Here is a 20,363-nt window from a genome sequence, read left to right on the forward strand (position 1 = left end):
CTCCATGGAAACGCTCCCCTCGCACGCCCCTCCCCTTCCCCCCACCTGGCTGTGGCGGGGAGGGTGGTGGAGCGGCCTCCTCCTCCGCCTTCCGCCGGCTCCCCTGCGCCACCTTGCCGCCCGCCGCTCGGGCCAGCCCCGCCCGCCTGCGCGGCGCTCTCCAACCTGCCGCCGCCCGCCCGCAGCATGCGCGAGCCCGGCATCCCTAAATGGGACAATTCTGTCCGTCACGTCGCCGCTCCGCCGTCTCCACAGAAACTTTTGTCCCGCTGGCCAATCAGCGGAGGGCGGCCAAGGAGCGGGGAGGGGAGGCGGGGAGCCGACGCGGGAGAGAAGGGCTTTGGCGAGGAGCTTTTGCTCGCGCTCGGCTCGCGCTGCCGGCTGTCAGTCCCGGTTCCTGCGCCGCGAGACCTTCTAGTAGAGCCGCTGAGCAGAGAGAGCGGCTGGCAGAGAGGGAGGCGGGGGAGGGAGAGAGAGAGAGAGACTGAGGGAGCGAGCGGGGTGGGGGGAGGAGGGGGAAGAGGGGGGAAGAGGAGGAGGCGGGAGAGGCAGGCGGGCACTGTCCATTTCGCAAGTGCCTGCCTGGGACAAGGCTGAGGCGCGGCGCGCGCGCAAGGTGCCAGGCGGCCCATTCATTTACCTCACGGCGCCTTTCGGATGGAGGGAGAGCCGTGGAGAGGGGAGGGAGAGCAGCTCGGTGCCTTCCCCTCAGCCCCCACGGCAACGAGCCATAGGAGGGTCTGAGAGAGGGAGCTGGGATTGGCGTGTGAGGTGACCAGAGAGAGAGAGAGAGAGGAGCCAGGACTGGACGGGTCCGGGAGCCATGAGAGAGAAGACGCGCGCAGAGAGACAGAGTGGGAGTGTGTCTGGGCTCGCGCGGCGGAGAGGCGGAGGAGGCGGAGGCGGAGGAGGGGAACTCCCTTTCCCGGGCGGCGAATAGGTGTCGGATGGAGCAGCTGCCGCCTGCTTTCGCCAGCTCGGAGGGTCGTCGTCGCGAGGCGCTGGCAACGGGGCTCCCGAGGAGGAGAGGGGGCTCGGCGGCGCGGCCCACAGGCGGCGAGGGTTTCAAGGGGTAACGGAAACGGGGGCCAAGGCAGGGACAATAATCGAGGCTGCTCCGAGCAGGGAGGGAAGCAGGCGGCGGCGGCGAGGAAACGGGCGGCGCTGGTTCTCCATCAAGCATCCGGACGCCAAACTTCCTCGAACGCCTCGCAGCCGGGGGAGACCACCAGATACCTTCGGCTGGACGAGTCGCTAAATGGGCGAAAAGCCGTTTTTACATGCGCAGCCCCACCGCCGGCCGCCATCCGCCGGCCAACATCCTCCCAGAACTCAGCTCGCCCTCCTTTGGTCCCAAGCCTAATTTTTGTACCTTCCGAAGGGTCGAGGTTATTATCATCCTTATTCTTTTACTCGGTTTAGTGGGATTTCCCCACCCCCCAAAAAATAGCTAAATAAAGCCTGCGAGGATGATCTGTCAAGATTTCTCTCGGTGATGCACCCTGGATTTGTTAGGCAGGAAAGAACTTTCTATCCCACCAACAGCTTCCCACCCAAAGCATGGAGCCCTAAGATGGAATAAAGGAGAAGAGAAGAAGAGACACCCGCTTGCCCTTCAGCGTTTTCCTCCATCCTGCGTGGAGAGGCTGCTTGTGGGAGAAGCAGGGTCCTCCCGGACAGACACAGGAAGGCAGCCCAGGGTTGGCTGGCTGGGGTGGAGGGTGGGCTTTTCTCTCTGCCCCCCCTCCCTCCAACCTGCACCATCCAGGCTGAAGCGGATGCCCGGGAGAGAAGAATCCGACTCCATGATCTGTCCTTTCGCTCTCCCTTTCCTTTTTTCTTCGCGGAGCTAGGGTCCATGTCTTCGGGGCCATAAAGGCGCAACCCTCGGGGGTGGGGGGAGAGGCGCTGCTGGAGACGCTGGGATAGTCCTGCCGGCCACGAGATTAAAGGGACGGATCACGTACTGGGGAAGCAAGAGGAAGCAAGACCTGGTTGCCTGGTGGATGTGGGGAGGAGGGGTGGCGGTTGGGATGATCAAGTTGAAAAATGATCAGGACTGCTGAGCCACTCTGGAATTGATCGCCCAGCCCCTCATCCACCCCGATCGCTCCTCCAGCAAAGAAAGGGGGGAGGCGACCCCCCCCAGCAGACACACACGCACACACCCCAGCCACCCCCACCCCTCAGCCCTCTCTAGGGTGTGATTGTCGCGGGACCTCCTCCTCCTGGTTGCATCTTCCTCCTCCATGAGCCCGGGGTGAACAGGTGCCCCGGTCCGCTTTGGGGGTGTGTGTCTCGCCCGGGGACGATGGAGAGCGGCGACCGGGACATGTACCGCCAGTTCCAGGACTGGTGCCTCCGGACTTACGGGGACTCGGGCAAAACCAAGACGGTGACCCGCAAGAAATACGAGCGGATTGTCCAGCTGCTGAACGGCTCCGAGAGCAGCTCCACGGATAACGCCAAATTCAAATTCTGGGTCAAATCCAAAGGCTTCCAGCTCGGCCATCCGGACGAGGTCAGCGGGGCTGGCGCTGGTGGTGGCGGCGGCGGAGGGAAGCAAGTGCTCTACGTGCCGGTCAAGACCACGGTGAGTCGAGAAATTGCCTGCCTTGTTTGGGAGCCGCACTGGGGAGGGAGAGTGGCCAGCAGCAGCAGCTGCCGCCCCATCGCGGCCACCCGTGGGCTCCGGCTGCTCGCCTCCCCCCGCCCCCTCCTCCTCCCCCCGCCCCCCAATCTCCAGCCAGCGCTGCCTTTGCCTGGCACCTTCTGCAAGGCTCTGGGCTTTGTGCGCCTCCCTTCCCTTCTTTCCCTGCGCAGCCAACGCACCAAGCACACCCTGAGCGCGATCGCCCTCCTGCCTTTCCCTTGCCATGATCCCCTTTCTGTCGTTGTTGGGGGCGGCCTCTTCCCTTCGCCTCCCGGGGCTGAGAGGGGGCGGCGTGGGGGTGGGGGCTGCTGGGGGGCGGCGGCGTGTCCTACGCCTCCGCGCTCCCCATCTGAGACGAGTTCCGAGCGAGAAAGCACCGCGGGTCCTTCTTGGCACAAAGCGGGGCGGCCCTTGGCTTGGGGCTTTCCCCGGGATAGCAGCTTGTGTTTTTCCCCTTCATTGTTAGCCCATATCCCTCTGAGCATCGGGGAGATGTGCTCGGCTCACTGCAGAAAGCAGAGGGCAGGGGGGAATCAACAAAAGAGCTGTAGGCTTTTGCACATGACCGAATGGGGGAATTGGTTGGTCTCCCCCCCCCCCTTGTTCAAGTCTCACTTGATGCCAGCCCAGAAGTATTGTGAGCCTTCCAGAGGTTGGAGGCTGAAAAGCTAGCTGCAGATCTCACAGCAGAAGTGCTATTATGCTGGGTTGTGGTGGTAGTGGTGGCGGCAGGAGCAACAGAATTTCCTGGTTCAGAAGATGGGAACTGTTGGTTACAAGTAGGTTTGCATTCTCCTCTCCTTCCTTTAGTTTTTCTTGATTTCCAAGCTTTGCCTTTTACTCTGGTTTGCGGAAGTGTGTGCAATAGCAAAAACCTTACCTTTGGCATTCGGAGTTAATGAAACACATTTTTGTTGTTGGACTAAGAAAAAGTGTCCTGGCTCTCCTTTTTCTTTTTTGACACTGTGAAAGATTTTGTAGAATGTATTTAAGATGTGGCTGTAGAATGCTAGGATTCCATGTGCTTTTTTAATCACCAGCAGCAAATCAAGATACAGTATTTGTATGCCAGTGGCCATGGTTAATGAAATAAGTATGAAATAATACTAAATGTCTTAAAGTAATGGGAAATAATTTATACAGTGTTTATTATTTTATGGTTTCAGGATTTCAGCTACCTATTGGGATTACTTTGTAAAAGTTTTGTACCTTTGGGACACTCCACTGAGCACTCCTGCATAAATCCATTTATTTCAAAAGTGGATTTTCTCCACTATAAACCTGTATCCAGACTATTTACTATGGTTCAAGTACCTAATCTCATAAAAATAAAGTATAACCAAGTTTCAAGAAAAGCTCAACTAATATACTTTCGTATCTATGGTGATTAATTCAGTTAATGCTGATTAACTGGAATAGCATTGCAGGAAGCATCCTTTATGTCTCATAGCATCTTTCTTGGAAAGCTACAGGTAAACTCATGTTTGAAGGAAGATGGAATTCATGGATAGCCTTAGAAAAAATAGTTTACCTGTAAAGTTAAAGCATTATTCTGGGACTTTATGGCTGTATTCCTATGCACACTTATCTGGGAGTAAGTACCACTGAATTCAACAGAGTTTACTTCTGAGTAGGCATATATAGGATTGCATTGTATAAATGACATACATCTGCATTAACTAAGTCCATATTTGTGCTGTTTCTAAAGGGTTTTGCATATCCCCACTCTTTTGGCTCATGCTTCTGTCACAATTTGATGCCCATAATTTATCTTGATATACTCACCTACTAAACATAGTTTCACCCAAGCATTTGTCTGCTTGAAAAGCTCAGAAAAGCACAGAACAATCCTATACTCAATCCTTTACTCAAGAGTTCAGTGAAATTTTCTCCCAGGTGTGTGTAGGTTTGCAGCAACAATGTTGGAAATGATCACCTCTACAACAGTGCAGTAATGGGGGAACAAAACTATAAAAAGGCCCATCACATTTCTATATTACATAAAATGGCCCAAATCCAATGCAGGTTGGTATATGCCCATGCATGTCTGTGCACTGGACTGTGCCCAGTACACACTACTCTGTACTATCAGTAGCACAATGGGACAGTGTGTCTGGCTGTTAACCAGAAGGTTGGTGGTTTGAACCCACCCAAGGCAGCTGTGGGCAAGATTCCTGCATTGCAGGGGGTTGGGCTAGATGACCCTCAGGGTCCCTTCCAACTCCACAATTCTATGATTCAAATCTAACAGCATTCCTTGCATTGGTAAAATATTCAATCTTGAGTGCATGCAAATATTTAGTTTCCTAAATCCGCTCCATAACAGAAATTTCAAACAGCATGCACAGATGTTACTGAATCATGATTACCTCAAACTTCATATCCCCATTCACAAGGATGCATCAATTGTTTAAGGACAACTTCAGATTTTTTCTAATGTGCACTCAGTGCTCAAAGTGGAAGTGAAGTGGAATGGTTTCATTTCAAATTATGCCAGACTCAATAACATCCATTGGAAGAAATAAGGTGGTTTGGAGGCAGCCTGAAAAGATGTGGGATAGCATCTTACTCCTTTTGAAGCACTGGGCATGCTGGAGCTGGATACATATCAATGGTTGACTTTGGAAGTGTTTTCAGTTTCACTTTGCTATTAACATTTATGTGAAGTCATTCAAGTTTACTCACTGGCACCATGGACAGAAGCTTCACTCTGTTTCGTAGCATCTCATTCATCCCAATATATCCAGTGGCCATAGAAGAGTTTAATCACATACTATCACTCCTTGTTAACTCTTCTGTCTGATTGCTGCATACACTTGACAATGTTGTCACATATATATCTGCTGCTACAGTGCACAGAGACAGTAACTTCCATACTATATAATCAAAAAACTTTTCCCACTACCAGAAAAGTCATTGTAGTGTACAGTATTTCATTTTAAAAAATCAAACACTATTGATAATTCTGGTCAGTACAGAATTAACAGATGCACAAAATAACATTTTAAACATCAAAGCAATTGGCTTGATGAAAAATTAATATGCAAACCACCTTCATTGTCCAGAATTATTCTCTCCTTGAAGCTTTAAGGTTTGTTGCTCAGCTTTGCTGTCAGGCAGAGAGATTTGCTCCTGAAGGTTCTGTAATCCACTGCTGCTGGTAATTAGACATCATTACTGCTGCATTAAAGGGAAAGAGAGAAGGGGAGAGGACAGGCTGGGGCTAATTAACTACTTGATTTTAATGAAAGAAAGAGAGACTGATAGCAGGTGGGAGTTTGCACCGGAACAGACCAGACAAGCAACACAGACTTCACTGAAGCAAGAATAACTTGCAGGCATACAGTAGCAATGCCTTATCTGTTTATTAAATGGCATGGACAGCGAATGAAATACAAAGGCCTGAACATATATTATATCTAGTTTGCTGTTGCATGTTGGTGAACACCTCAGGCTCCCAGGGCCTCATTCAGTTTAAACAGCATGCAGAGAAAGGAAATATTTAGCTTGTTGAATGCTGATTTAATTTATTTCAGTGTCTCAGTCTTCTGGAGAGCAAAAGGAGCAAATCAGTCTCCCTGTTTTCACATCCCTCTGTGGTGTAGGAGATGCACTCTTGGTCACCAGGCAACAACATCCGGCAATACGGCCATTTTAGGTCTACAGTGGGACAACACACAGTGGAGTATTTATATGTACAGCTCAATGAATAATATACTGTACCTCTGCTAACTCTTCCCACTGTTGTTCTTTTGTCATCTGCTCTCTTTCATGAAGCCCAAACTGCAGTTTATGAGAACAGTGAAATGATGCCTAATCAAGAGGCTTTACTTGAAAGCATAAGACAGAGAAATATGCCAAATGGCTGACAATAATTAGTTTAAAGTTTTTATACTTGATACTCACAGTCACTTAGCAACACATAACACTATCCTTAGTGTGACTGGTGACTGAAATTCTACAGATAATTTTATGAACCGCTTATATGAGATTTCTGACTAAATTAGTATTTATGTTTGAAAATAAAATTGGAAAGAATGAAAAACATCAGTGATGTTATGTGGTAATGGTACAAATTATAGTATCCGGCTTGAAATCAAATGTTCTCATGTGTACAGAATGATGTGCCAAGGATGTGAATTCAGGTCTATGGTCTAGAGCAGGCATGGCCAAACTTGGCCCTCCAGCTGTTTTGGGACTACAACTCCCATCACCCTTAGCTAACAGGACCAGTGGTCAGGGATGATGGAGATTGTAGTCCCAAAACAGCTGGAGGGCCAAGTTTGGCCATGCCTGCTAGAGTTCAAACATTTGTGAATTAGTTAGGGGTGGGGCCACAAATCAGCAGTTCAGGATAAGCAATGAGGGCCAGGTGAAATACTATATGAAAGCAGACAGTCCTCTTGATCCCTATTTGAGAGAAATATTTGTATCCTGCTATCTTTTGTGTAAGTAACTATGTGGATGTTATGCCACTAGTTCAGAGGTGTGTGCTGGTGAAGGTCTAATTAATGGATTCCGCAGACCAATATTTTGGTTACCCTAGCATAAAAGTTGTTGGAGTTTAAATTGCACTTTAAAAGGAAATTAAGTTGCATATGATTCAGTAGTCCAGTTTGTAACTGCTTAAGATGTGGGGTGTCAAAAATTATGCCAGTACCAACTACACAAGAGTTGTGGTGATATTATGATGCTATTGCAGACACACCATCTGCACAAATGCATAGAATTGGACTGCTAGCCATGCTCCTTTTAAAAAAATGTATCTTCATTATAAGCTCTCCCCTTTAACTTGCAGTGATAACTGTAAAGAGCAAAGAAGTTTGTGAAATACTTATAAAGAAAACTATTAACATGCAGGACTTTAACATGCCACAAGTGTCAGCACAACAATACAATTGTGGGAATGTTATTGAAGGTTTGTAAATATGCATCTTGGGGTTCCTATTATTTTTCAACAATAGATCAGTAGTAGAATAGAGGCAGAGTTCCAGGTCAATTTCTGGCATATCCTGTCAGGGATGGGAAAGACTCCAGTCTGAATCTCTAGAAAGCTGCTATCAGTGTACAAGGCAACTTCCTAATAATTACCACTCTCTGTTTCTGAGTTCTTAGTCTCTAATGTGTGTTAGAATAATCAATCCTCATGATAGGAGTAAAATGTGTCTATGTGCCACTTGTTAACTAAAAAAGTTAAAGCATTAGGATATAGCTACTCTGTGTTCTGCACCCTCTCTATATAAAAGTTATACTTTTATCTTAAAATTCCATGGAATAATATTTTCACTTTGGCTATGCTTTATACCTCATCTTTATGTCAAACTTGTTCAGTTATGTAAAACTCTTCTAAAGATTGACATGGCTTATTAACTGGTAATTTTTAATGTAGATTTTCACAAATAAGAAAAATCCTTCATTACATGGCTAAATTATAGCCACAAAACTATCTATGGCAGTACTTAAAAAACTATGGTAATTGCAATATTTTAGGATGTAGCTTTCCAAAGAATGTTAGAAAACAAGGATAGACTTTTGTAAATACATGTATATACTAAATCCCTCTTCAAAGGGATTTCACTTTCATTGAAAGTGAAAGTGGGTAGGAATGGTCAAAGTACAAACCAATATGAGGATGTGGAAATACAGTCAATATTTGCCACTGAACTCAGAGCTTAAGGGGGTTCTGGACAGAAAGCACAATACATTTACCTCATGAAGAATGTTTATGTTGCATTTAGCAATTAAATGACTGGCATGCAGAACAGAAGTGTGCATGCGTGTGCATATGTTTTTTGTTTTTATCTACATGCATTTTTACATGTGTTTTTATTTACATGTGTATTTATTTACACCCACCCACACCCACCCACACCCACACATTGGGGGTGGTACTTATTCAGCTAAGTTTTACTCAAAGCAGGCCCATTGAAATTAATGAACATGACTAAATTAGCCCTCTTGATTTAAATGGGAGCCTAGGGTTTGCCAATCAGAAGGTTGGCAGTTCGAATCCCTGCGACGGGGTGAGCTCCCGTTGCTCGGTCCCTGCTCCTGCCCACCTAGCAGTTCGAAAGCATGTCAAGTGCAAGTAGATAAATAGGTACCGCTCCGGCGGGAAGGTAAACGTTGTTTCCGAGTGCTGCTCTGGTTCTCCAGAAGTAACTTAGTCATGCTGGCCACATGACCTGGAAGCTGTACGCCGGCTCCCTTGGCCAATAAAGCGAGATGAGCGCCGCAACCCCAGAGTCGGTCACAACTGGACCTAATGGTCAGGGGTTTCTTTACCTTTACCTTTACTCTGAGCAAAACTTAGTTGAGTACTACCTCGTATGTCACTGAATACTAGCTGCACTTGGATCCAGGCTTCCCATAAGCATCTAGTTGGCCACTGCAAGAATAGGATGGACTAGATGGACCTTCAGCCTGGTCCAGCAGCCAGACTCTTCTTATGTTCTTAATAAGAAGCACTTTACTAGTGCAAATCACCATCAAAGCAAAGCTTCTGGACTTCTGTATAACAGTGTGACTACACTTCAGACACTCAGTGGCTCTGGGTCTCCAGTGTAGGTGACCAGCAAAGGGAGGGGGAGTAATAGAGGCAGGGCTGTGGTTATACTGCTGGTGGTTCTCTCAGTTAATCTGCTCTCAGTGCCCATTTGGAATTTCCCATCAATCACAAACCCCTGCCTCCAGTGATTCCAGTAATCCTAGACTTTGAGAATCAAGCTGCTCCTGTCTTTGGTTAGAAGTGTGATGACATGTTGGGAACTGAGGGGTAGAAAAGGTAGAGCTATACTTCCCTTGCAGGAGGCAGAGCTGATCCTTGTGGCTCAGCTCATTCCTTCTGCCTCCATTCACATGAGAGAAGAATTGCTGTTGCCATGGAGGGAGGCAAGGAAGATGATAGGTATCTGAATGCACACCCTGTGAAACCCTCTTCAGATGTTCAAGCCCTCACATGATTACAGTCAAGGGGGAAACAGGATCACACTCACTTGGCTTGCCCCCCTCAGCACATCCTCAATGGCCTGACCCTGCTACTGTCCATGTGTTGGGACTAAAGTCGTCAGCTATATGCATGTAGATTCCCTGAATTATTTAGAACCTTGATTGCATGGGCTTCTAAATCACATGGGGAGGCTACACATAAACATTAGGCTCCCTACTTCAGACTTTCAGCTTTAGTGTGTGGACAAGCAATGCGACCAGGCCACTAATGCTACAGGGATAAGGCTAGCAGGCATGCCAGCAACATTATGGCCCATGCAATTGTAATCACTTTGGAAGAGAGCTTCCTTTCACTTCAGCTCAGCTGTGTGTAGGGACATGCTTCACACCAAAAGCACCATAAACCACCAGTTTCTGTTATCTCCCTTGTAGACAGAGACAGTCCTTACTATTCCAGGATTCCCTTTCACTTTCTCACCGAAAAATAAGGCAGTGGCATTCCTAGGATCATTCACCACAGGGGCACAGGCCTAAGCAGAAAATATGGCTTGAGCGAGTGAGTAACAAGTTGGTGATCAGTGAAAAAGTTAAGCAGAAGGAAAACAGCCAAGAGACAGGGGTCCTGTACCGCTGATGACATCACCACCAGAACAAGCAAGTGAAATTATTCATCTCTGTGCTTTGGTTTATCTTTTTTCCTTCTCCTTGTATTCTTTTCCCCATACCTAGTTACTTGTAAAACTTGTTAAAATAAGCAGATTTGTGCAAGAACACCACACATCTACAGTGGTTACTCTTCCAAATGGAAGGAACTTTATCAAAACCAGTATTCCTATTGCTCAAGGCAGAGGAAGTGAGTGTGGAATTTTATCTCTTCTACACAAACTGTGAACTAGTGTTCTGTCAGTGCAAAAAGTTGTGCTTTTGTGTTTATATTATGGTCCCAAATTAATCAACTGTGCAAACTGAGTTCTTATGGGTCCTGTTCTCTGTGATCACCTGTTAATTCTGTTCATTGACTTACTGACCCAAATATTTATTCTCTCTCCACCCGTGTTTTTCTACATACTGCCACCAAAGAAAGCCAATATTTAGTGTATTATACAGAACACCCACAAACTATTATCCACAAATCACTTGTTCTAGATCACCATCGAAGTGTGTTTACAGAAGTTTAGTGATACTCTAGGCTTCGAATGACTAACCTATGGCCCCCAGGACATATCCAGCCCCCAAAGGCTTTTTTCACTCCCCGCTTCACAATTTGGTGGTGGTAGCAATGACAGGCCCCCACCCCTGACCCTCACCATCTGATTCTCTGCTGCTTCCTCATTGTGGAGCACCTCTGCAGCATTCAGCAAGCACTTTCTGAAGGGCTTGAGAGAGATTGGGCTACAGATCTCTCCCTCCCTGCTCACCAGATTCATCCATTGTATATAATGTGCCCCTCTCTGTATGTACATGTGTGTTCCCTAGTATGTATGCAATATGCATGTGATTATCCTGCTGGGATAGCTCAGTTGGTAGAGCATGAGACTCTTAATCTCAGGGTCGTGGGTTTGAACCCCTTTTTGGGCAAGAGATTCCTGCATCCCTTCCAACTCTACAGTTCTATGATTCTATGCGCGCTTGCTCTGCTGTTTATGTGATGTATATGCAAAATGTGTGTGTGTGTGTGGGGGGGTAATGTATGGCATGCCAATTGTGAGGTGGCCACACTCAATTTTTGACCATCCATCAAGTTAGAAGGTAGCAATGTAGCCACTTCTCCTGTAGGTGGAGGTGAGGTAGGAAGGAAATCCAGCTGCTTGGGTACCTAGAAAATTGATGATAGTACAAGAATGTTGTAATACTTACTTGGTTTTTGCAGGACTCTTTCTTAAAACTTGAGGCTGAGTTTCCAAAATATTATGCTGGTTCCTGGGATTTTGAATGACTTTTGTAGCTCTCTTTTGAGGGTCGATTCCACACTATAGCCCTTGAGCACTGTTGAAGGGCTCCTTTTCTACAACTGGTGTTTGCTGGGCTCAACTGGAGCAGCAACACTACCCGGGAAAGGATTCCATCTGCCTCCACCACTGCTTCACCTGCTTGCTGCAGAGTGCCAATTTCCCTCCCCACTATTAGGAATGTAGGAAGCTGCCTTATACCAAGGTAGAACAAAGGAACATCTAGCCAGTATTGCCCATGCTGACTGGCATTGGCTTTACAGGGTTTGAAAACAAAGTCAAGGTGGCTCATGAATAAAATCCATACTTGCTGCAAGGCCATTTTGCACAGGGACTGGCTGCACTACAGCAGAAGTGCCACCTTGGCCCCGCGACTGTGGGTGCCCAGGGTGTGGGAGACATGCAGCATACATGGCCCTGGTACCAAAAATTGTGGGTGCCTGGCCCCTTCATGGGGAATTTTGTGGGTGCTATGGCACCCAGGGTCCCAGGGAGTTGGCACTTGTGTTCCCAGCCAGGAACTCCATAGCATAGCAAATCTCAACTACGGTTGGTGTCACCATTGATCAGTGCTGACAGCAAGGCTTGCTTGCCAAAAAACAATTAGAACACACTTCAAGGTTCCCAGTTTTTCCGTGGAAGATGTGTCTACCTGCCTCACACTTGATATCACAAATGATGTCAGACACGAGGGAGATGGCTGTGGTTTGGAGGAAATGGCCTCATAGTCTGTATCAGGTCCAATTTGGCCCAGAGGCTGGAGGTTCCCCACCTCTGGTATAAATGTCTATGGTGAGAGGAACCTGCAACCTAGATGCATGCCACACCACAGAAAGGGCTACTTGATGCAGACCTATTCCTTGTTCACATGCTGTTCAACACTGGAGTGATGAATGCCAGAATATGGCTAAAGTATTCAAGTTTTCAATGGGCTCCCACTCTGTGTGCTAATGCAGTGCTGTGAAGGTTGGCGCCACATATATCTTTAGGTGCCAGGCAAAAACTTTCCTCCATAACCTGTGGTCTTTTAGAAGTGAGTGGATTATTTTATATGTATGGTATTTCTTTTTCCTCTTGGTTTTAATGTACAGCTATCTATGTGGGGTTTACTATCTGGATGTAAGTTGCTTTGGGGTACCTGTGACAAGATAAGCTGACTGACTGACTGACTGACTGACTAAATAAATAAATAAATAAATAAGATTAAAAGCAAGCTATCAAGGCTGGCCCAAGATATTATGCTGCCTGAGGCAAAGGACAAAATGGCACGCACATGCATCTGTGCCACATATAGCAGTAAATCTTACTTCAATATTAGTAATGGAGCACTGCAGTGCCCCTGAGAGAGATCAGCAGGGTAATTATAAAGGTGGAGGGCAAGAGGCATGACACACAGCTCTCTTCTCCCAACAGGAGAGTATGGTCAGGGAGCTCAGGAGGAAGAGCTGAGGGGCACCACTGCCTCCTAGCACACCCCACCTGAGGCTGTTCCCTCACTCTGCCAAATAACACGACAAGCCCTGTAAGCTAGTGGAGACAGAAATAAATATTGAAATTTCAGAAAGAGCTTTTACAATTTGAATAAAGTCCTTCTTCGTTCTCAATACACCCATGCAGTAGCACAGCAGTTAAGAGAATGAGCTGAGAACTGCATACCCTTGATTCACTTTAACTCAACTGAATTTGACTGGTTGGAAAATAGTAGTCCTTCATCCTCACGCCTAGATTATGAGACCTACTGTACAGGAGGATTGCAGTGATTACTGAGAATGTACTGATGTTTAAAAAGTCAAGGGAAAAAATCCATATAAACACAAATGGGCTTCCCACCATCTATCTATCACTGCATTTAATTGTTATTACTGTGGATTTAGGTGCTTAATGTTTGGAAGTTAGTAATAAAATGTGTCTGCCATTACAGAATAAGAATATCTATTTGGGACATCAAAACAAAATTTTGCGTAATTTGCTTCACATTTAGAGAGACATATTAAATCTAAATCATAGAAGTTGACTGTGAATCACGAATACATGACCAAAGAGCCTGGGGTCATAGCTCAAAGACACTGAACCCAGCACAGCTCCTGGCTGTTAAGAGTTCTAACCAGTGGCGTAGCGTGGGTTGTCAGCACCCGGGGCAAGGCAAGTAATTTGCGCCCCCTAACCCGTGGATTTGCACCCCCTAACCCTAACCCCCAGATGTTGTGCCTGGTGCGGCCGGGCCCCCCTGCACCCCCCACGCTACGCCACTGGTTCTAACTTCAGCATACTGAAACAAGATCTTCCTAGAAATTAGTTCAGCTATTTAAATGCTATATGAAATGCTTGTGAACATTACAACTTCTCACTAAGTTTAGAAGCAGATGGAACTGTTGATGAAAAGGGGTGCAGAGAAGACAGCCCCAACACAATGATACTCAACCGAATGTGTGGATGCTATTAGACAGAGTGGGACATGAATGGAGTGTGTGAATAGTGTGAAATGGTTTGTGAGTGAGAGAATGAATAGTGAATGGACCCAATAGATGTTACAAACAAAAGCCTTATCTGCAAATGTCTATAGGTTCACATCTCTTCTGCCTTTAGCTTCAGACAATGTAGTCCAAACCATGCCAACTCAGAAGTCAGTCCTAATGATTTCAATGAGCCTACTCTAAGACAAAGGGTGTTACATATATTATCATACATGTGCACACGCAGTATATAATAGTTGTTCCTTAATACGAAGCAAATGCCAGGATACAAATCAACAGGCAGTAAGACCAGCCTTTCAATAGTGCTAGCTGAATGCTAATTGTTAGATCATTGCCTGGGGGGACATATTAAGTTGCAACTAACGAGATGTAATCTAAACTTTCTATGAGGGAATTTTTTTTTTAAAAAAAATCTAAATCTGGAATACAGTAAAATAAAAGCACCACTTATCATATGATCCCATAAGGTCCAGTCCGCCCACAGCAATCTGTAGCAGTATTTCATCTTTCTCTTAGCAAAACTTTAGATGACTTAAGAAAACTGTAACAGAGTAATCAAATTATTTTATTTCTGGGTTATTATTGAAGGCTGGGGCCAGAGAATAGTGAGGATGAGAAGAGAGGGAGCTGAAAGTGGTAGGACAGAGCCATGATTGTTCATAGTATGTAGACAATTTATTTTATTCTGATCAAGCTGGGTATTCATGTTTTTTATAGTGCTTCAAAAACCTGCAAACCTCTTTGCCAACTGATGAAAGCAAAGCAAGAGATATGCTGTGTATACCAGAGGCGGATTTAGGGTTCTGCCACACTGGGTGCTGAGCGTAGTGGGTGCCACAGGCCATCATAATTATGACATGGTGAATTGAACCAAACAGAAGGTGAGAGGCGAGAGGGCACCAAACTTTGGCCTCACACAGTGCACCACTGAAATTCGAAACACCAAATACTGGTCAAATCATAGACATGCTGATCCCAAAGCGGAATCTTGAATGAAGCAAAATATTTAATCCCAAACATAACCCACCAGTGTAGGCATTCACATGGATGGAGGCAAGATCAAATGCTTGTTCATCAAACTTAGGGTTCAGGCAAAGCTAGCATAGTGCTCAGGACCACAATACGTCAAGAACTGTCTCTCGCCATATAAACCAAGCTGGACTTCGTGATCATCATATGAGGCCCTTCTTCCTCCATGACAGGTCTGGAGGGTGGCCACACAAGAACAGGCCTTTTCTGCAGTGGCTCCCTGTTTGTGAAATGCTCTCCCAAGGGGGGCTTTAGAAACCATGCAGAAATGTTTCTCTTCAACCAGGCCTTTTAAATATGTTTGTGGGAGGCGGGGTTATTCTTTATTTATTTTGTGCTTCTATCCTGTATTTTTTTTTAATCTTCTGAACTGCCCTGAGTTCTTCAGATGAAGGGCAGAATATAAAATCAATCAATCAATCAATCAATCAATCAATTAATAGTCTGGTCTGGATGTAATGGTAATCTAGGGTTCAGGAACCTGCGGCCCTCCAAACATTGTTGGACTCCAACTCCCATGAGCTGAGCTCAGTCAGCATGGGCAATAGGGATGTTTGGAGTTGGAGTCCAATAGCACCTGGAGGGCCACAGGCTCCCTGCCCCCTATATTAAATCAGAGTTAATATGCATAGACTTGATCCCCTCTCCTCCTCTGGTGCTCTGTGCTGGTGCCGCTGGGACAGTGAGAAGGAAATCAGAAGCAGCCACCTCCGTTTTCAACCAACCAGTTTGTCATTTTGTCTGAACCAGGAAGTGTGGGTAGTTTTCATCATCAGCCACTGTTTGATGTATGTTTGTTTCGACAAGCCCTAATTATAACTAACCATAGTTTGTCTGAATCTGGATGAAGCAACAAACTGCAGTTAGTTGAAAACAGTATTGGATGTGGCATCAAGATGGCAGCTCCCTGCACTGCAGATTGTATGCCTGGGAAATGTGAGAAGTCTTATCTGCCCACCCCCACCCAACACATAGAGATTAGTGTCATATTGGGCAACAATCCGCAGTTTAGACTGTGCCCCTTGCAATGATAGTGCTGACATCTCAGATCTACTCTTTGGACTACCAGGCAACAGCACAAGGAATGACACAAATGACTTTTCTCAAATTATCCTTCTGGAATTGTTTACACAGGCACACATAAGTAATCCTTCCCTTCTCCTTCATCTGCACCAGCTTGATTAGGGACTGTGTGGAACAACTCCAATAATATATTCGCTGCAGAGACTGAAGGAAAGAACAGATTTCCCATTTTTTTGTTATTTCTCCCCTAGAAACTAAAGACTTCTTGTCTTGTATCTTGCCCAGGTCTTCCAGTTATATTCCCACAGAAATGGGAGTGGGACCAGATCAAAAACCGAGCGGGGGCATATTAATTAAGGCTGTGAAGGAGTTGCCACAAGCCAAGTGGAAATGGAAAGAGGGGCACATTTAGCTCAGTAACAAAAGTTCTATAACCCCGATTTTAATTAGCACTTGACACTATGCTTTCCCCCTTCAATAAATACACAATCTGCATACATTCTAACAGAAACAAGATTCAAATAAAAATTCTGAAGGCCATCCAAAATTCTGCAAATTAAGGGTGGAGGAAATAAAGTAATAGATACTTGGACTTTAGTGCTGCTTTGGAAACCAGACTTTTATGTTTGTCTAATATGTTTACTGCAGCCTTTTATACTGTGGTGCTAGTCTTATATAAGAACTGAATGTTATAGTCAAAAACACCACAAAACCTCTGTGCTGGCTAAAATATGTGGTATGTGCATGTGTGTGCAAACTCACACACACTTCACATTTAACTTCAGGTTTTTTGGTGTGTGTTTTTTTTAGAAATCTGCCTGCCTGCCTACTATTGGTTTAGCAAGTGGCAGACAATTCTCTCTCCACCCTCAGTCAATAAGCCATATACTGTAACAACAACAACAAATACGAAAAACCCCCAAAGGGCTTTCAATACTATAGTTCAGATAATTTGTTGGAACTCCAATTTCTCTATGATTTCTCTTGCAAAAAAATACCTGTCTCCCACATCTCACCTGTTTTGCCTAAGACATTAAAATAAAAATGTAGGAAAAGATCTCACACACCCTGAGCTTATCATACACCTTGGGGGAGATGCACAATAGGATGAATCAAAGGGCTTATTGCTGGCAGCTTAGAAGGGGGCCATATGCTGTGCTTGGCTGCTCTAGTAGTTTCCCTAGGCCAGCCTGACCCACTGCAAGCCTCCCAGGGGCCTTGGCAAAACAAAAGAAAGAACGATGGCAAAAATAAGATGTGGAATACTCTCCTATATGAAGTGTGCAGCGGAGTGAACGAGAACGAAAGCAGCCTTAGTGGCGCTTGGGGGCACAAATTGACACAAACCTGGCCACGAGGAATTAGGGCCGGCTTGCGATCCCGTGTCGCACACTGACTCGGTAGTAAGTCCCGTTGGACGGAGTTACTACAGGAGAAAGAAAGACACCCTGCACAGGATCGGGCTGTAGGGAGTTGGCATACCGCAGGGCGGGGGTGGGGTGGAAGCTGCCCATGCCACCGGGTGACACCACTGTGTGCCTTTGTCCCCTTCGCACACTTCGATGCCCTTCATTCGATGCGACTGCCCCTTCTTCCTGCCCGACGCTCCCTTTCTCCTCAAAGCCAGGCTGCAGCTCTGGCATCCGCAGGGTCCGTGGCGTTGCCAGGCTCCTCTCGCCCAACTGTAGCATCTTTCCCGGCGCGATGAACAGAAGCACCCTGGGCGGAGAGGGAGGGAGGGAGGGAGGGAGGAAGGAAGGGCCGAGAACAGACGCTCCTCACCCCCTCCCGCCGCCTCCTCCTATCCCGCCGCGCGTGCGTGTGGCGCGGCAGCGGGTCTGCGAGGAGGAGTCCCCAGCCGCGTGCAGGGCAGGCGAAGGCGGCAGCAGCAGCGAGGCTCTGGGGCTGGGACGGCGCGAGGAGGATGGCGGAGGACAGGCGCTTGCCCGGCTGCCTGCTCCCCCCTCCCCCTGACTTCGCAGCCATGGCCTGGCACCTGACTCGGGGCATTGGGAGAAGGGGCGGGATGGGCAGGATCGGGGTGGGGGGTGTTAGGGGCGGGGTGTGTGTGTGTGTGTACACGCGCTGGCGGGGGGGGCAGCTTTCTCCCCCTCGCCTTCGTTCTCTCCCTCTCCCTTCCCGTTCCTATAGTAACCCTGAAATACCTCCAGGACACACATAGCTGGGCTCCGAGGCTCCTCTCCGGATTGGCGGAGGCGAGAGGGGGGAGGGGGAGGAGAGCCGAAGCCAGGCGAGCAGGAAGAAGCGCGCGCGGCGCTGGGGCAGGCCCGGCAGCAGAAGGCAGAGCGCGCCCCCTCCCCCTCCGCCCGCCGAGTTCCCATGGCGACTGGGTCGGCGAGCTGCAGGAGCCAGCTGAGCGGCACCTGGACGGGCAGCGAGCGAGCCGGAGCCCAGCCGCCACAGGCGCTGGCTGACAGGAAACACGCCCACGTGCCGGCCCCAAACACCCAACAGAACAGGCCGGCACGCGGTCGCCCCCTCCTCAATTTTCCGCTCTCTCTCGTGCTCCCCGCCCCGAGAACTGGTGATGTTGACACATCCCAAACCAGAGAATGGCTTTGCAACTAGATTGACTCAACCAAGGATTGTGGCACAAACAGAGCACAAGCCGACAGAATCAGCGCTGCGTCACAATGCATGCTTTGGCAGCACGGAACGCTCTAACAATCGTTGCGGTTGGGGGGGGAGGTGGGACCATGAATCAGAACTGTAGGGTTGGAAGGGAGCACGAGCGTAATCTAGTCCAACCCCCTGCACTGCAGGAATCTTTTGCCCAACGTGAAGCTCGAACCCACGACCCTGAGATCAACTGCCTCATGCCCTCCCAACAGAGCCATCCCACGTGTTCCTTGTTCCTTGTCCCATGTGCTGGTTGTACGAGTGTGTGATTCACACACATCTGTATGCCCAGCAAAACACAAACACCAATACAAGCACCTCATGGGATAACCTGCTTGTGGAGTCCTGCATGGAAAGGCAGGTGTGGACATGGACATTTGGTGCTCAGAGGCAATGATGTACCAGAGTACCAGATGTTGGGAGCAAACAGCAGGAATTGCATGTCATCTTCATGTACCTCTTGTGAGCTTCTAGGCATCTGGCAGGTTGCTGTTGGAAACCGAATGCTGGAGGAAACTGTTTCACGTTATCCTCATAAACAGCGATCGACACACTGCTGGTTCCTCCACCCTTAATGATGTGCAACCCAACCCCCAACATTGACATATGGAGAGTATCTGAGCAGGGAATCTGACACATGTAGAATTCTGGTTGCTTGGCTTCCATGCACTCTGGAACCATGTGGCATTAGAGTTCCAGATTGTGTAGAAGCTTACATGCTTCTACATGTGTAGAAGCTCTATGTCAGGAGTGAAGAACCGGCAAGCCTCCAGATGTTGGACTACAATTCATCAATCCTGATCATTGGTCATGTTTGCTGGAGCCACTGGGCATAGGAGTTTGACAGCATTTAAAAGGTTTCAGGTTCCCCACAATTGTTCTCCATGCATTTGCTTCCTTCAGGTGCTCATGCTCAATTTGTGAACCTTGGGGTTAGGAGCATGTGGATAATGTGGGAAGAGGTTAGGGTTGGGGGTCTGTGGTCTAATTCAGCAAAGTGCAATATGTGGAATGGCTCTTATACTAACAGAAAATGATGCTGGTACAGACTGTGTTGGGCATACACATATCTATTGATGTAGAGATATAAAATACATCAGGGGGAAATCCCCTCAATATGCTCTCATATGCATTGACCCTGACATGTCACCACCCAGAAAGACACTGGAACACAAACACAGAGAGAAAACACGCCCACTTTTTCATTGGAGTCCACAGTATCTTACTAATGTGATACAAACAAACATGACTTGGCACTACTACTCTCATTCTTTTGCACACTGAGAATTCTAACAGCAACCCTTCCTCACAGCTGTTGGTTAAGGCCCCAAGCTACTGTTAAACTGACTTTCTCCAGACCAGACACACACATCCAATACATTACCAATGTATGTCACAATACAAAATGTAATAACACATTACATGATACTTATTAAAACTTAATTCAAATAAACAGGATTTCTTCACAGACCCAAACTAATGCCTTCAAATTACGAGAAACAGAATTTCAACTAAATGTTGGGAAGAGCTTCCTTATTTTGAGCTATTTGATAATGGAACAGGTTGCCCTGAAAAGTGGTGGACTCTTCTTTTTCATAGGAGGTTCCTAAGCAGAGGCTGGATGGGCTACTAATTAGTAGTAAAGTT

General features: G+C 47.2%; 1 protein-coding gene and 1 long non-coding RNA gene across 6 annotated transcripts in view; one reads left to right on the top strand and one right to left on the bottom strand.

Moving 5' to 3' along the window:
* Positions 1-473: 473 nt before the first annotated feature.
* Positions 474-20,363, top strand: part of NOL4 (nucleolar protein 4) — a 109,735-nt gene continuing 89,845 nt past the window's right edge. For 2 of the 3 annotated variants that reach the window (XM_083517763.1, XM_083517764.1), the window contains exon 1: positions 474-2,593. In XM_083517763.1, the coding sequence (XP_083373889.1) occupies positions 2,312-2,593 (282 nt within the window). In that variant the 5' untranslated portion in view covers positions 474-2,311. Of the gene's footprint in view, positions 2,594-3,319; positions 3,433-20,363 lie in introns of those variants that run through there. The other variant, XM_083517766.1, reaches the window with a different exon arrangement.
* On the bottom strand, positions 5,698-18,717 carry LOC310713556. Of its 3 annotated transcripts, XR_014529335.1 has the most exons (4): positions 18,242-18,717; positions 17,410-17,502; positions 10,080-10,131; positions 6,008-6,313 (listed from the first exon to the last, which is right to left on the bottom strand). It is a non-coding gene; the product is annotated as an uncharacterized lncRNA (long non-coding RNA). The 3 variants fall into 3 exon arrangements; XR_014529333.1 differs by lacking the exons at positions 6,008-6,313; positions 10,080-10,131 and adding an exon at positions 5,698-5,830 and having other exon boundaries at positions 17,424-17,502; XR_014529334.1 differs by lacking the exon at positions 10,080-10,131 and having other exon boundaries at positions 17,424-17,502.

This window comes from Podarcis liolepis (genome assembly GCF_965112155.1).
Source record: "Podarcis liolepis genome assembly, chromosome: 8".
NCBI lineage: Eukaryota > Metazoa > Chordata > Lepidosauria > Squamata > Lacertidae > Podarcis > Podarcis liolepis.